General features: G+C 32.3%; 1 protein-coding gene across 1 annotated transcript in view; it reads right to left on the bottom strand.

The window, feature by feature from the left end:
- LOC142341381 (uncharacterized) overlaps positions 1 to 14,238 on the bottom strand; it is a 66,032-nt gene extending 51,794 nt beyond the window's left edge. The window contains exons 1-3 of the mRNA XM_075392310.1: positions 13,498 to 14,238; positions 3,657 to 3,759; positions 802 to 1,356 (exon numbers count right to left, since the gene is read on the bottom strand). Coding sequence (XP_075248425.1) covers positions 802 to 1,356; positions 3,657 to 3,759; positions 13,498 to 14,130 — 1,291 coding nt within the window. The 5' untranslated portion in view covers positions 14,131 to 14,238. The remainder of the gene's footprint in view (positions 1 to 801; positions 1,357 to 3,656; positions 3,760 to 13,497) is intronic.
- Between the last annotated feature and the right edge of the window lie 4,002 nt (positions 14,239 to 18,240).

Genomic DNA, 18,240 nt, shown 5'->3' with positions numbered 1-18,240 from the left:
TGAAGCCGAGTTGTCAAAATCTTCGAGAGCGGGAGGACAATTTTTTGGCATTTTATTTCTATTTACTATTTATTTCTATCAACAGTTGCATAACTTGGGCAACAGTGTAGCTGATTGGGTTTTCTTTTGCCTCTTTTTTCGCCACTCTTCATATACCATCAAAGCTAAGAATAAGTTTGCGTGAAGCAAATGAAAGACGAGAATATTAACAAAAAGTTTAATAAATTAAACGGATCTCTCTCTTGACTATGATTGGTGATGTATGGATGAGAGACGGACTCCTCTCTGAAACAAAAATCAGCTAAAATTTGAAAATTAGTATCTTTACTTGCTCCGTTTTAGCCCAGAATAACAATTAGTCCGTACTTTAATGAAAAAACGCAAAAAGATGTCAAACAGAAGTTAAAAAGTACCCGGTAATCATTTTTTCCTGAAACACCATAATAACTTCAGTTAAAATATTTTATTCCAAAATGCTGCCAAAATATCTGCAATATTAATGGAAATGGTAAAAACGTTATCTCAAATTTCACTTAAGCGAAAAATGATATAAACAAATGAATTTTTCTCCATGCAACAAATGATCTTGAACGCAGGATAGTTATCGTGAGAAAATTCTATTTCTAATTTGTTTCTTCGCTAATTCGACAAAAATTCGAGAAATGAAATTTAGGCCAACTGAAGCATCTGTCATTGTTGTCCGCAAAAGTTTCAAATTTAGTTTTTGAGCAAAATGTGCTTTTTGAAACCTAATAAAAGGAAGAAAGTCGGGAAAAGTTTTGAGTAAGAAAAAAATCTTACCAATTTCGTTTTTCTCACCAGCCGTTGGAACAACAGTGGACGTGGAATTTTCTTGCGTAGGATCTTTGTCTTTTGTCTGAGATGCAGAAAGCTGCTGAAGAAACTGGTCAACAGTCTCTTGTTTTAGCTTGACATCAGTGACCTCCGACTCTTTGCTAACTTCTGTCGCTTCTGACGTTGCTATAGCAACATGGTTGCTATCATCATCATCCATTTCTTCTGGTTTTTCAACTTCAATAAAACTCATAGTGTTAGCGTCCATTTCTTGTTCTGACTGGTCAATTTTATCAACATCTTGGACGTTATTTTCATCAACTTTAACATCGATTTCAACGTTTTCGCTGTCATCGTTCAAATCTTTATTTCCATCATTTTGCGATGATTCTATTCCTGGGTTTTGGTCAAGGTTTTCAATGTTATCCTCGCTGATTGGACTGGTTTCGGGAATGACGCTGGAGTGGGCGACGTTTCCCATGTTTTCCTGGTCGGCACTGCTGTAGTTGGAAATTTGAGCGTCTTTAACTTCAAACTGCCCAGATGACTCCAAGAAAACAGCTGATATAAATCATATTTGTTTTCCCTAATCTTATATCAGTAATAACTGTCAATTTTTTTCGGGAAATAAATCGTTAAAAATGAAGTGACGGCTTTGTAATCTTTTAAGCTGATTTAAATGGGCAGATATTAATTACAATTATACTGTCGAATTCATCCAAATGTATTATAGCTACTAAATTTCATATACTGAAGTAAAACGTACAGGACAATACTTTCCAGTACCAGGCTTATGTAGTCTAAAAAATTCAAGAGTATTTGATCAGCAGTTGACTTAAGATTGATAGACAGAAAACTGCTTTTTTGGGAAATATCAGGGATGAACTTTAGAACATGAGCTCCGTGACCAAAGACAGAAAAACAAATATGACTGAATATGACTTAAATAATCCCTGTGAAATTGTTTTGTTTTTTGAAAAATAATTAAATTCTTTAGGTAACAAAAAAGGTTAAGCATATACTTCTCTAAGATTAGATATTTCTTCCATACTTTTGAAGACACTGAGTTTCGAACTGAAAACATTGTTTTTAACCAATGCAATGCAAAAATTATATAAGGGTATGTCAAGTACGCGTCCCTACATTCTATTAGTCAATGCTTATGCTCAAGAACACAATTATACCGAAACTGAAAGCTGAGTTGTCAAATAATAATCCAAGGATGCAATAAAGAATAAGAGTTTTCAACACCCAAATTGACAAGGTGAGCTTTTTCACTCCTGTTCTTAGCCTTAATCTTTTTTCAGCATATACACTATGGTACCAAAAAGCTACGTACAGCATGATTTCTGTTTTTAAAGCTGATTTGTGCTTCATACGCATGGCGTGAAAAATGATTTGAAATTTAAAGTTTTAAGAGAAATTTCATTCTTATTTTCTCTGCTTACGCAGAAAAGATGGTTAAACAGTTTTGCTCTTTCACTGTTTGCTAAGTTATTACGTTACGAGATGTCGGATTTTCATGGACGCAAATACAAAAACAACTCAACTTGGAGTTAAGACCCAGCGCACAGAATGCTTACAAAACGTTATCTGAAATTTAAATAAAAAAGTAGTTAACGATGTTTTAAAAGATCGCAAAACCTCTCTGGAGTGTATCAGAGTTACCCATAACTCTTTCCTCTGCTATGATACAATTTCCAGAGCTATAGTTAGACATTTTCTGAAAAAATAAGGATTTCTTCATTAAATGCTGCATAGAAAGTCGGTTTAAAGAAAAAAGTAAATGTTTTCGTTCAAAATGGTGTGTCAATAAGCTCAAACAGTTTTTTTCTCACTGGAAAAATGTTGTTATTACTGATGAAACAAAAGCGCGCATCTCTATTGAAGGAATTGTGCGAGTTTTTCGAAGAAATCAAAGATTTCTGAAAAAAAAACAAAAATTTTGAGTTCGGACAAAGGATTACTTATGTTTTGGGGTGCAATTCGATAGAGGGACAAAAAGTGCTTGTTAAATGTCCAAAGAAGCTAATCGCTGACAGTTATCGACAGTAATGTATTTCCAGGATCCTATTTTTCAGCAAGATAATGCTCCTATGCATAAACCGAAGATTATCGGCAGTTTTCTCCAAGAGAAGGAGTGGAAGGTGCTGGAACGGCCGCCATATAGTCCGGATCAAAAATTTGTGGGCGATTTTGAAGCACCGATTACGAAAACAGAGTTTTTTTTGGAAAACTTAGAATAAAAAGTGTCAGAAATGAGGAATGAAATTGACCCAGTTGTCATTAGAAACCTGTATGAAAACTATACAAACAGTCTGGTAGACGCCAAACGTGTAATAACGCGTTATTAGAGATGAAATTTGAACTCAAATTGTCGCATTATTTGAGGTTTTATTGCTTTTAAAAAATGTTTAGGTGTACGTAGCTTTTTGGTACCATAGTGTATAATGTCTGTATAGAACGGTTAAAATTAAAGACCGTCCTCTGGTCTAAATTGAACTGACTGTGAATCAAATAAAATTAATCCGAATGATAAGCAAAATAAATTTTGTTGTGATATTACATAGGAACACACCCGAGTAGGGTTCAGATGCTAATCTTGCAAGATTAACATCTGGTTTCGGCCAGTGAGTTTCTGCTATTGCACTGTAGATTGAAACGCCTAATGGTAAATTGAAACGCCTAGTGGTTGTAATGATAATGATACATCACCAATGCAAATAAAGAATGACAATGGCTGCAACTTCTTGATAATAATAACTATTATTATTAAAAAGTCTGATTTCCAGACAAATTTGACACTGAAATTTAATCGAATTTTAATAGGAAAACAAATAGAATTATGTAAACTGGATTGCCTGAGTTTTCTATCATTGTAGTTCGACTGGATGCAGTCCCGTCCGAGAACATCGTCAAAGCCGAGAGACGCTTGCCAGCAGTGTCTCGTCTGTCCCCAAACACCTAAAGGGGAACACCAGCAGTGAGTGAAATTGCAGCTTCAAAATTACAAAATCAGCAATTTTAATTTTTACTACGGTAAAGATTAGATTCAAGCCAAACTGTACGCACCCCTTCTGGTGGAGAAAAACTTAGCTTAACAAACAAGAATGCTCGTTAATGTGCGTTCGCACATGATGCTCCGACCCGATCTCATCTACACTTTTGACTTAATTGTCAACCAAATAAAGACATAATAAAAATAGATGTTTGAGTTTAAAAAAAACTTTTAAAAACCTAACTACTTAATGAATTGCATAATGCCATGCCTCATTACAGCGCTGACGAGATCTTTCATTAAAAAAACTACGAAAAAAAAACAAACAACAAAGGAAGCAAAAATTTCACGGCAAAAATAAGTATATAAAAATGAACGCACCTAGTAACAACGCCAAAATGCAATCGTATAAAACCTTAGCTGCAAAAATTTACTTTGTCAATACTATACAGCAGATGGCAATTCTCCTTAATGAGACTAGGTAACAAAGTCGACAAAAGGAAATAATTAGGTGAAATTGGAAAATCAATAAACTTTTTTTAAAACAAATAATAAAGTCTTCAAAATCATCAGCTATTAACGAAAAAACTCTTAATAAATTTACTAAACATTCATTAAGAGACCAATAGGACCGCTCGTTGGTTAGATAAAGCCAAAGGAACGGACTACAGAAGCACAAAACTCAAAAAATTAAACACTTTGAGAAAACACAAATTATTGAAGCCATTAAAATCATTAGCTATTACCTGAAATCTATGTATTCTTACTTCCATTTTCATTCATACTAATGCAATCAAAATTATACTGAAAGATGAAATATGTGTATTTGGGCCATATTTGAAAATCATTGGGATCTGTTATTAAGCGAATGTGCTAAAATAAGAGAAAAAGAAACACAAGTACACTACTAAAACATTTTTTTAAAACGCATAACGTCCACAAACAAAACATCAGTTACGAGAGAATATCACTGAAGTTTTCAAATTTTTCGACTATAAAAAAATTAAATTAGACCTCTCAATGATGAGAATAAGCTACAAGTTGAAAAAAAAAACTAAAACTGAAAAAGTTAAAAAAAATCAATGAAAATGTATAATATCATAAACTTTGAGACTATTCGCTATAAAAAGACTGCCTCGGGTAACATCAATCCTTGAATACTCAATTACAAGCATTTGGGACCGGTCAGCATTTTACGCCTACCTAAAGATTTTAAAAAATAGGCAAAGCCGCTAATTCAAAAAAAATTGAGCGAGAAAAGTGCAGAAGCCGTTAAAAAAAACCTTCCGGTAGTGACTTTTCTATCATTCATTACTTTTTTAACACCACGAGATTCGTTTATTTATTATGACTTCAAATTATCAATAGATATGAACAAATACAATAAAACCTAGACAATTCTGAGAAAACCGGTAGCATCAACGCCATTAAACTCAATTGCTTTCAGCTGAAGGCAGTAAAAGCGCTCGATGGGAGCATAAGAGTTATGCCTCGATGGGACAACAAGAGTGTTTCTCATTGATAGGTCATCGATACGATAAGACATTACAATAATTCATAGACTAAGAAAACAACAACAAATACAGGCAAAAGCAAAAACTCAGTAGGAAAAAGGGAGAAGAAAGTGTCGAAGCCATTTAAACCATAAGCCTTCCTTTTAAATTTTTATCTTTGTTCATTGAACATCCTTTCCAAGCCAATTGGAACTAGCCAAAATATGATAATGTGATAATATTTCAACAGGAACCAAAAATACAAAAAAATTCAAAAATTTAAAATTTTTTTTTGAAATCGTGTGGCATCGAAGTCATAAAGCCAGGAGTTAGAAAAAAACGGTCACCAAATTAATTTAGATTGCTGTAGAAAAAAAAGGAAGAGGTTCTGGTCATTACTGAGAATTTCACACAAATCATGAAAAGATGTTTAAAATTGGTTAATGTTTAAAAAATTTTTTAGAAAAATTATTTTCAAAGTCTTAACAGACAATAATTTCAATAGCTTTCAACAGAATTCCATAATTACGCTCAGTCATTGCTTGATAGAAGAACAATGATGTTTGTCATGCATGGGTAATCAATAAGATATCACAATAAGTTTTATGACTATGAAAACAACAACAAACACAGGCAAAATCCAAAAAATCTGTAGAAAAGTGCAAGAAGAAAGTGTTAAAGCCATTTAAACCATAAATTATTCTCTGAAAACTTTATCTACGATCCATTGAACGTCTTCCCTAAACCAATGGGAACTATCCAGATTAGAATAAAAAGATAAAGTTTCAAAAGGATTCAAAATTACAAAAGTAACCAAAATTTTTAAAATTGTTTTTAAAATCTTGTGGCATCGAAATCATTAAACCAATAGTTAGAAGTTAAAACCGCTAAACAGATTAGTTTTGGTTGCAGTAGAAAGAAGGGGTATCCTGTCAGTAAAAATCTTAAAAATCATTAGCTTTTTACAAGAAAACTCTTAATAAATTTACTAAACATTCATTGAGAAACCAATAGGACCTGTCGTTGGTTATATAAAGCCAAAGGAACGGACTACAGAAGCAGAAAACTCAAAAAATTAAACACTTTGCGAAAACTCAAATTATTGAAGCCATTAAAATCATTAGCTATTATCTGAATTCTATGTGTTTTTCCTACCATTTTCATTCATACTAATGCAACCAAAATTATACTGAAAGATGAAATAAGTGAATTTGGGCCATATTTGAAAATCATTGGGACCTGTTATTACGCGAATGTGCTAAAAGAAGAGAAAAAGAAACACAATTACAACACTAAAACATTTTTTTAAAACGCATACACAAACAAACAAAACATCAGTTACGACAGGATATCACTGAACATTTACATTTTTCGGAGACAAAAAATTGAATTAGACCTCTCAATGGTGAGAATAAGCTACAAGTTGACGAAAAAAAAACAACGAAAACAACAAAAAGTTTTTAAAAAATCAATGAATATGTATAATATCATAAGTTTTTGAGACCGTTCGCTATAAAATGACTGCCTCGAGAAACATCAATCCTTGAATACTCAATTACAAGCATTTGGGACCGGTCAGCATTTTACGCCTACCTAAAGATTTTAAAAAATAGGCAAAGCCGCTAATTCAAAAAAAATTGAGCAAGAAAAGTGCAGAAGACGTTAAAAAAACCTTCCGGTATTGACTTTTCTATCTTTCATTACTTTTTTAACACCATGAGATTCGTTTATTTAATATGACTTCAAATTATCAATAAATATGAACAAATACAATAAAACCTAGACAATTCTGAGAAAACCGGTAGCATCAACGCCATTAAACTCAATTGCTTTCAGCTGAAGGCAATAAAAGCGCTCGATGGGAGCATAAGAGTTATGCCTCGATGGGACAACAAGAGTGTTTCTCATTGATAGGTCATCGATACGATAAGACATTACAGTAAGTCATTGACTAAGAAAACAACAACAAATACAGGCAGAAACCAAAAATTCAGTAGGAAAATGGGAGAAGAAAGTGTCGAAGCCATTTAAACCATAAGCTTTTCTTTGAAAACATTATCTTTGATACATTGAAAATCCTTTCTCAGCCAATTGGAACTAATACTAATAGGGTAATGTGATGAGATTTCAGAAGAACCACAAACAAATCCAAAAATTTTTTAATAACCTAAAAATTTATGAAAACTCGCGCATCGATTTTATCAAACCAATACTTGGAAGAGAAAGCCGCAAATCAGATTGTTTTTTCTGAAGCAGGAAAAGAGGAGTTGCGGTAATTACTGAGGTGTTCGTAGAGTTCAAGAAGATAAGTTTACGATTGGTTAATGTTCAAAAATTTTTCGAAAAATTATTTTTGAAATCTTAACAGCCCTTAAACTCAAAAGCTTTCAACAGAATTCAACAAATAAGCTCAGTCACAACTCGAGTCGACAAAAGGACAAAGATGATTGTCTTCCATGGGAAATCAATAAGATACCACAATAAGTCTTATGACTATGGAGCAAAAACAAATACAGAAATCAATAAATCATAAGAAAAGTGCGAGAAAAAAGTTTCGCAGCCATATAAACCATATGATTTTATCTGAAAATTTTATCTATCCTCCACTTAACGTCTTCTCAAAACCAATGGGAGCTATCAATAAGAGGATAATGTCATAAGATTTCAACAGGAACCAAAAATATCCAAAAATTTAAATTTTTTTTTGAAATCGCGTGGCATCGAAGCCATAAAACCAGGAGTTAGAAAAAAATGGTCACCAAAAAATTTTAGATTGCTGTGGAAAGAATGGAAGAGGTTCTGCTCATTACTGAGAATTTCTTACAAATCATGAAAATTAGTTTAAAATTGGTTAATATTTAAAAATTTTTTTTGAAGAATTGTTTTTAAAGTCTTAACAGACAATATTAACAAACACAATCAATCATGACTCGATAGGAGAACAATGATGTTTGTCTTGCACGGGTAATCAAAAAGATATCACAATAAGTCTTATGACTATGAAAACAACAACAAATACAGGCAAAAACCAAAAAATCTGTAGAAAAGTGCAAGAAGAAAGTGTTAAAGCCATTTAAACTATAAATTATTCTCTGAAAACTTTATCTACGATCCATTGAACGTCTTCCATAAACCAAAATTGGTTAATGTTTAAAAAATTTTTTAGAAAAATTATTTTCAAAGTCTTAACAGACAATAATTTCAATAGCTTTCAACAGAATTCCATAATTACGCTCAGTCATTGCTTGATAGAAGAACAATGATGTTTGTCATGCATGGGTAATCAATAAGATATCACAATAAGTTTTATGACTATGAAAACAACAACAAACACAGGCAAAATCCAAAAAATCAGTCGAAAAGTGCGAGAAGAAAGTGTCGAAGCCATTTACACCTTAAATTTTTCTCTGAAAACTTTATATATGATCCATTGAACGTCTTCCTTAAAGCAATGGGAGCTATCCATATTAGAATAATGTGATAAAGTTTCGAAGGATTCAAAAATACAAAATTAACCTAGAATTTTAAATTTGTTTTTGAAATCTTGTGGCATCGAAGTCATTAAACCAATAGTTAGAAGTTATAACCGCTAAACAGAATAATTTTGGTTGCAGTAGAAAGGGACGGGATCCTGTCCGTACTGAGACTGACTCCCAGTTTACAAAAATAAGTTTATGAACGGTTAAAATTAAAAGAAAACTTCGAAAATATATATATAAAGACTTAACAGTAATTAGCTGTCCAATCAAAGCACTGAATAGCTTCACTAATGCTCATTACAAAATACATAGCACTTTTAATCAACAATTCTATGCCATAGGGCTCCAAAAATTCAGTAAAACCTCAAAAAGAATATCAAAATTTCTTTAAAAACTACAAAAGCTGAGTCGAAACCATAAAAAACATGTGCGATTCCTTGAAAACGTGATTTTTGTTCATTAGGCGTCATTTCACTAAGAGTCAGGTTTCTCATTGACCAAACATCGATATGAAAAATGACCAGTCTCTAGGTGACCTAAAAATATAAAGTTTTCTAAAAAAACAGCTCTCAAATAGGATTCGAATGTTTTAATAGTAAACTTCCGTATGAGACCAGAATCAGTCTTTTTATCACCTTTTGCGTATTAGGAATACGAAATTAATTCTTCTTGTGGCGTGAAATGCAATTTTGAATAAAAAATTTTTAAAGAAAAGATCATAGTTTGAAAAAAAATTACACTAAAATTGAACGAAATCATACCAAATATGACGTGTTCACACAAAATTTCAATCCTCGATAACTCCTTAAAAATACGAATTTCAATAAAATCTTTTTAATTTCAAATTCTAGGCTGGACGAGCTTTTTAATGATACCACTCACATTTCTCTACGATGAATGTATCGATCGGCCAAAATTGACTGAACAAAAAAAAACCAAAAAACCCAGTTGAGTATATAGCTCCTTCCCCCAAAAGTGGGGTCGGATCAAAAACCATGTATTTAAGAGAAACAACTTTTTCCCCTTCTACGTTTATAACAAAAACTTAAACTTAATATAATATCATAATGTCCTTGGAAGCACAAGAATGCCCGGCAAAGTTTTTTACTTACTCGCCACATAAAACTTAGGTTTTTCTGTTATAGAATTTAGTATACAAAATTATGTTCGGTTGGTTGCAAAGAAAAGTTGATCATTTTGTATATTAAGAATTTTTGCCAAAACAATAACAAATAGGCCCTTCAGTTTGTATACATATATAATTTTCCGATAACTCTCATTCTCAACCTAAATTTTAACGTTTTATGTCAAAATATTAAGGAAACATTTTTGCGGCTAATTGATAATCAGTTCATATTAAAATTTAAGTTGTTAGAAAACTTGATAGAATTTTTTTCCATACTTTAAAATCATCCGAGATTTTTTTCTAGCAGACAGCTAGAAGCTCTTTTAAACGGACAAACAAGTACAGAGATATGATTAAATTTTTTATGTTCTTGGGCCAAACCTTTCCGGCAAAAAAAGTTTTCTCGTTTTGAAAAAATGTGTCTCATCCAAAAATTGCGGTAATTTTGACAAAAAGAAACCATAAAACAATAAGCAAGGCTTGAAATACAAGCGAATCTAAAATTTATTTTGGAAACACTAAACATTGAATCAATACATTTCATTTTTTTTTGCCAAAACAAACAGTTTTACTCCAATCTTCGACCTTACAACAGTGTTTCCTCTTCGATTTGTGCTGAAAAAAATTGCAATGCTTGACTTTGTCTTCCAGCTACTTATGTTTGGCTAAAATCAGTTGAGTCTCATCAAAAAATCAACATCTTATTTAAGCTTGAAAACATATTTATAAAGAAATCTATAATACAGATAAGCAATTGTAAAAATTTTGTGAAAGAAATTTTTAGTTAGAGAATCCTTGAAAAAGTGAAAAACCTTTCTCCGATCCCTGTAAAATTTCACAGCTTTAAAAAATTTAATGAAGTCTAATTACAAAAATCTCGTGAGAGAAACTTTTTACACAACTTTTTACATAAATTCTTAGTACAAAAACCGAAATTCAATATGCTGAAAATGTGCTCCCAGAAAAAAAAATTGAAGAAGAATACGAACCGAACTAATATACAGTTTGATACATTTTGATGATCAAACCACTTAAGAGTTTTGTGATTGTGTTCAAAAGATAATGAAATACAGAAAAGGCCAAAACTGTGCTTCTGGACCTCATAACTGAGCTTCCATTTCAGTTTGCTTAGAATAAACGTTTGTAGAGCTTTGGACTTTCTTCCGGTAACTCAGATTGTTCAAAAATCAAGCAAGTCAAAAACGCTTTACTCAACTCTGATCAGTATTAATAGTAACACATATAACAAAGAATATCAAGTGTAAGAAAACTCCAGAAAGGCTTTGGATACAACAATCCTAGATCAGTCAGCCAAATTCTTTCACTTATATTAGTTTAAGCACAATCAAAAAACGTTCATTTGAGTTTTTGCAGAAATTTTAGCGTTTATTATTAATATAGAACAAAACTTGGATGTGGAATTCCGGGAAAATGGTATATGTCTAGCAGAAGTCTGTAAAACTTAACATTTTGACAAATTCTCGTGAGATAAATTGCCATATTTCTTCCCTTTAAAAATAGCTTAATGCAAAAATGTTTAGCCGGTTTTTGCAAAGCTTGACACACCTGATTAACTTCTCAAAAAAGGTCAATTAGAAAAATCTACACACAAAACTTTCTACTCCCACGGGACTTTCAATGGCACCATACTAAAATTTGTACGCAAATTACAATAATCGGACAAAATTGGCTATACAAGAAAACACATTTGCATGAAAAAAATTGCCCGCCCTTAATGTGGACCAAACCAGCTGATAGCTTCTATTTTTGTTTTGAAAAGACAAGTATAGAGAAAAGGTCTTATAGTTGATAACCGTCCATACCGCTGAGAATTTTAACGTCCGAAAACAAAAAAACGGTTGCACCGAAGAAAAAAGAGAAAGGAAAATTTGTCTCCGGCGTTCATTTAAGCTGACATTTTTGATGTTTTTGAAAAATAAACGTTTTTCATTTTGTTTTAAGGAGAAAAAAATTAAAGAAAAAGGAGAAAAAAGAGAAATTAAAGAAAGGAGAAAAAGGGAATCCCGAATATCCACCCAATTATAGACCTATTTCTGTCACTTCTGCATTGCCAAAAATTTGTGAAAAGGCGTTCAGTTCACAAATCACAAGTTTCCTAGAAAGGGAGCATTTATTGTCTGCTAGTCAATTTGGTTATAGAAAACAAATTTAAACAATTGATGCTATCCTGAAATCGACAGAACAAATAAGATTAGAACTCAACCAGAAAAAAAATGTTACAGGGGCGTTTTTTGATTCCATAAACCACAAAATAATGTTACGGAGACCTGAAAATATAGGTTTTGACGAACATGCTACCAATTTAATAGAGAATTATTTGAGTGAAAGAACGCAAAGAGTTGTTCTGAATGGAATTGAATCAGATTGGATAAATTTGAAAAGAGGAGTTCCACAAGGTACTATTTTAGGACGATTTAGTAAAGATTGTACAAAAAGATTGCACGTTCGTCCAGTACGCAGACGACACTTTTCTTTTTACATCGGACACTGATGAAATGTCGTCAAAAATAAAACTTGAACATAACATTTCAAAAATTATTGACTTTTTTGCAAAGTCCCAGTTAGTAGTGAACAAACAAAAAACAGAATATATTGTGTTCAGCACCAGGAAGAGGTTAACAAATACTGTTTTGAATGTCGACAATGAAAGAATAGCAGAATCCAATAGTATGAAGTATCTTGGCGTAACTATTGTTCGCAATAAAAAATTTGATGGAGAAGTGAAAAAGATTCTTCAGAGAATGGCTTGTGGAATAAAAGTTTTGAAAACACTAAGTAAAAATTTACCAGAGAAAAGGAAAGTCTTATTACTTAATGCAATAGTAATAAGTCATCTACATTATCCCGCTCTTATTCTGATAGGGTTGCAAAAGTCCTTACTCACAACTTTAGAAAAAAAACTGAATTGGGGAATAAAATCCATTTTTAATAGGAGAAAATACGATCGGTCTACAGATCTCAAACTTCGCAACAAAATAGTACCAGTTTCTTTTCTCTTGAAATACCATTGCTCAAAATATTTTTTTCGCTTACTCAGCAACGATCTTCCAGCATATAAAATTGAACCTCTCTCTACCATGAGAATAAAACAACATGACAGGTCAAAAAAAGTAACGTTCGATATAAGAAAGAACAATACGTTTTTAACTGATTCTTTTATTGCACCAGCCATTCCAGTTTATAATAGTCTGCCTTCTAATATTAGACTGAAAACAACATCGAAAGCTTCCTTAAAAAAAGAACTGAAAGAATATTTTTGGAAAGAATTTTTGAAGGACCCAAAAGTACCTGATATAAAAGATGACATTGAGAGCATTAGATATTAATTTTATTTTTTAATCTTCATGATGTACATATAAAATTGTGAGAACATTTTATGCTCGCATTTTAGGCCATTTTTTGATAATGTAAGGTCAAATTTTTAGTTAAGTAATTTAATGATTTTATAATTTTACATAATGTTGTATTCTTAACTTTACATTGCCTCTTTTACCATTTGCTTTTTATACTTATGTGTACCAGAGGAAATTAACAATGTTCTTTTTTTTCAAGTAGTTGGTCATCTAACGTCTGTTGAGCTCTTACGTGTAAGTCAGTGTCTAAACCATCCTCATTTAAGAAGACATCTTGAGTATGATCATCGTAGGAAATGGTTCCCTGTCGATCTTCTGTAACGCTGATTGAGGGATCAGACCTCGCACTGACCAATCTCTCACTCTCTAACCGATCTTCACTTTCGTGGGTAACGATCTCAAAACTAGTCTCTGTTTTCACACTTTGTTCCGACTTATTATCCGAGGAATCGTGACCAGGCGTTTCCTGAACTGTTAACAGATCTGGCGGGGCTTCAAGGTCAACCTCTTTTGCATTTTGTTCGAAAGCGTTGATGGTTCCCGCACGTGAATGATTTTCTAAAGACGTGCCAAAATTTACAGATTCCACCAATGTTTCGGTTCGGTCATTGCCAGTCCTCGGGCTCTGGCTAATGGGATCTAAATCTCTCGGGGGCGAATGACTTGCCTGGGATTCCATACCTGAAGAGGTATCAAAAGCTGAATCGGATCCGAGGATCTCGACGCTTGGAGGACTCATGCTGAGGTCGTTTGCGACGTTTTCGGAACCATAATCAGACATTTCGTTCGTTTCTCCACTCAAAGCGACTTTAACATCAACCGACGATTCCCCGTCAATAACGTCTAAAGTTCCAGAAGCTGACATTGAGTTTATTCACCAACCAACGCAAGAGCCTTATATTATAAGTTATATTTATATTCCAAGTTATATAACAGTAATAACAGTAGTCAACTTCAAACCAACAAATTTCAACATTAGTTAGCCAATATTTGACACAATCTGAACAAATTAGTGGTAAATATTGAAACTGTGTGTTAATGCAAAATTTCGAGTTGTTTTGTCGAGGCGATTGTATTTAGAGGCTCATTAGGTTTCAAAGTCGGCATTGTTTTGAAGTTATAATTTGATATTTCTCGAATGAAATTGTCGTTAGTTCAATGAATTCGTTGGCCTCAAAAGTTTCCTCAAACATATCATGAACCGAACATTAAGTCTGCCTTATTTGTTTGCAGGATTTTGCTGCAGACACTAGTTTAATCCTATGCGACAGCAGCTTGATTCAATTCAAGGTTGTTCGCAATCATTTATAGACAAAATAGTGAGCAAATTCGATTTAGATTAAGTTTGTCGGTCCCCTTGGCCGAGCGATTGATAATTAGCAGCCAAACTTGAGGAAAATTGACTAAGGGTGTATAATTATGTTTTTACTTAAATCTAGGCGAGTACTCAAAATCCGATCAATATTAATCTGTTCACGTGATAATGCCCAAGAACAGCAAATACGATTTGAAATTTTCAGCTGTAAGAAACGGAACAAAAATACTCGATAGATTTTGTGCATAGCAGAGAAAGTTTTCACATACAACTCAAGCTTAGCCTGTCAAAGTTTTCATAGCCATCAAAGAAAAGTGTCGTCAGATTATCGTAAGGCAACTAAAGGCAGTATGATTTGGAGAGATTTTGAATTTTCTGTTAAATTACTGCAATTTCGTATTTTTTGTAATGCCGATGTTCATAATTGTTCTGATCCCACTTGTGGGGGGAGGAACTATATACTCAAATGGGTTTTTTTTGTTCAGACAATTTTGGCCGATCGATATATTCATCGTAGAGAAATGAGAGTAGTATCATTAAAAAGCTCGTCCAGCGTAGAACTCGAAACTAAAATTGTTTTTGAAATTCGATTATTTTAAGGATTTATCGAGGATTGAAATTTTGTGTGAACAAGGGATATTTGGCATGATTTTGTTCACTTTAGTGTAAGTTCTCTACAAATTAAGATTTTTTTCTATAAAAATAGTAAAACTACAAAATAACATTTCACGTCACAAAGTAAACCAATTTTGTGTTCCTAATAGACAAAAGGCAATAAAAAGACTAGTTCTGGTCTCATAGGGAAGTTAACTACCAAAAAAAATCGAATTCTATTTGAAAGCACTTTTTTTGAAAATTTTTCATAATTTTATTGTTTTTTTCAGTCACCAACAGACTAGTCACTTTTCATATCACAGTTCCGTTAATGACAAAACCTCATTTACAGTCATACAGTCAAATGATGGCCAACGAACAAAAAAGTCGCTTTCAAGGAATGGCTCATGTTCTTTTGGATTCGACTCTGTTTTCATAATTTTGAATGAAAATATGATTTTCTGTTTGAGGTTTTGCAAAAATTTTGGAGTCCTATTGAATCAACTTCTTGACTAGAACTGCGATAGGTTTTGAAGTGAGCATTAGATCAACCCATGTAGTGCTTTGAATGGGCAGCTAATGGCTGTTGAGACTTTGAAAACAAGTTTTTGACTTTTTTTTTAAAATTAACCGATCATAAACTAATTTTCATGAACTGTAAGTCAAATTCAATAATGATGGGACGCCCTTCCTTCTTACTGCAATTAACTTGAGAATCATTTTCACCAATTCGATGTTTTTTGACAAAGAAATTTTGTGACTCGATAGAAGCCACATTAAATCACACAAGTTTTTGGTTGGCCAAAGAGATTTGGATATGGTCAACTTGAGAATGAGGTAGAAAGGCTTGCCAGATGTCGGATAAGCTTATTGCTAACAAGCTGGATGGCAGCATACGCAAAGAGGGCTGTTGATGGAGGTAATTGTTGAGAATCCCGCGTTGAGCATTGTACTAACAAGGAGGCTCCTTTATATGCGTTCGCACATGATGTTCCGACCCAAGCTCATCTACATTTTTGACAACCTAATGAAGAGATAACAAAAATGGATGTTTGCGTCTAAAAAAATGTTAAAAAACCTAACTACCAATTGAAATACATAATTTCATGCCTCATTACAGCGCTCACGAGATGTGCCATTAAAAGGACTACGACAGAAAAAACAAACAACAAAGTAAGCAAAAACAAAAATTTCACGGCAAAAACTCAATATCTAAATTTAAAAGCACCTAGTAACAACGTCAAAATGCAATCTGATAAAACCTTAACTACACAAATTTACTTTTTCCTAATTATACAGCAGATGAAAATTTTTCTTAATGAGACTAGATAACAAGTCGACAAAAAGACGAAAAAAATGAAGCGATTTCCAAAAATCAATCAACATTTTTCAAATCAAATAATTTCAAAAGTCTTAACAATCATTAGTTTATAACGAAACAAGTCTTGATAAAATTACTGAAAAGTCACTAAGCCATAAGAACGGACTAAAGATGTGGAAAAACTCAAAAATTTACAAACAATTTGGGAAAACACAAACTAATCAAGTCATTAAAATCATTAGCTGTTAGCTGCTATTTTGTATATGGGGTTCAATTTTTTATACTATTTCAGCTAAAATTATACTGAAAGAATAAATATGAACATTTGGACCACATTTGAAAATCATTGGGATATGTTATTACCCGAATGTGATAAAAGTAGAGAAGAAGGAACAAAAATACACTACTCACAAAATTTCCATGAAAACGCATATTGTCCAACAAAAAAATCAATAACAAAACAAAATCAGAAGACCTGTTAATTTTTGAAATTAAAGGAATTGGATGGGACTTCTCAATGATGAGAACAAGTTACAATAAGAACAACAAAAACTGGAAAATTTGCAAATTCTTTGAAGTGTGTTTTAACAAACTTTAAGACTATTCGTTATGCGACTGTTTTGTGTAAAATTATTCAATCCTCAATTACAAGTTTATAAAGGAAGCAAAATTCCGAAAAAAAAACTTTTTAAAAAAATTAAGAAATTTGTTCATCGAAGTCATAAAATCAAAAAATAAAAGATAAATTAGCTAATCAGATCATTTGATTCCATTAGTAAAGAGGAGGTCCTGTAATTCCTGAGACTGATTTACCGTTCTTGAAAATAAGTTTAAAATTGATAAATATTCAAAAAAAATTAAAAAATTTTAAAGTCTTAGCAGTCTTTAGATTAAATAGTTTTCAACGGACGTCAATAAATACGTTCAGTTATGCCTTGATTAACGGAAAACGATGTTTGTCATGTATAGGTAATAAATAAGTCATCACATTAAACTTTTTGACTATCAAAACAACAAAAAATACAAGCAAAAACCAATAAATCCTTGGAAAAGCGCGAGAAGAAAGTGCCGAAACCATTTAGACCTTAAAATTGTCCCTGAAGACTTCTTCAATGATCCTTTGAACGTCTTTTCTAAGGGAATGGGTGCTATAAATATAAAGATAACGTGATAAGATTTCAAAAAGAAACAATAATACAAAAATGTCCAAAAATTATAAAATATTTTCTGAAATCTGGTGGCATTGAAGTCATATAATCAAGCTGGAAGATAAAACTGCTAACAAGATTATTTTTATTGCATCAGAAAAGAAGGGATTCTGTCATTACTACAATTAAATAACTGTTCACGAAAATAAGTTTAAGATTGATCAAAGTTCAAAAAAAAATTCAAAAAACACTTTTTAAGTCTTAACACCCAATAAATTCAATAGCTTTCAACGGACCTCAATAAATACGCTCAATTGTGCCTCAATGGGCCTATAAAAGATGTTTGTCATATATATGTAAATAATATGACATCACAATAAGCCTTATGACAATGAAAACAACAACAAATACAAGCCAAAACAAAAAATTTTTTAGAAAAGTGCAAAAAGAAAGTGTGGAAGCCATTTAAACCATAAGTTTTTATCTAAAAATTTTATCAATGGTCAAATATTATACATGACAAACATCGTTTTCCGTCCATCAAGGCATAACTGAACGTATTTTTTGACGTCCGTTGAACTATTTAATCTAAAAACT

Source organism: Convolutriloba macropyga, chromosome 6, assembly GCF_964194025.1.
Source record: "Convolutriloba macropyga chromosome 6, txConMacr16.3, whole genome shotgun sequence".
Classification (NCBI taxonomy): domain Eukaryota; kingdom Metazoa; phylum Xenacoelomorpha; order Acoela; family Convolutidae; genus Convolutriloba; species Convolutriloba macropyga.
Note: the sequence above shows the minus strand (reverse complement) of the source record. Positions and strands in the feature narration are given on the sequence as shown.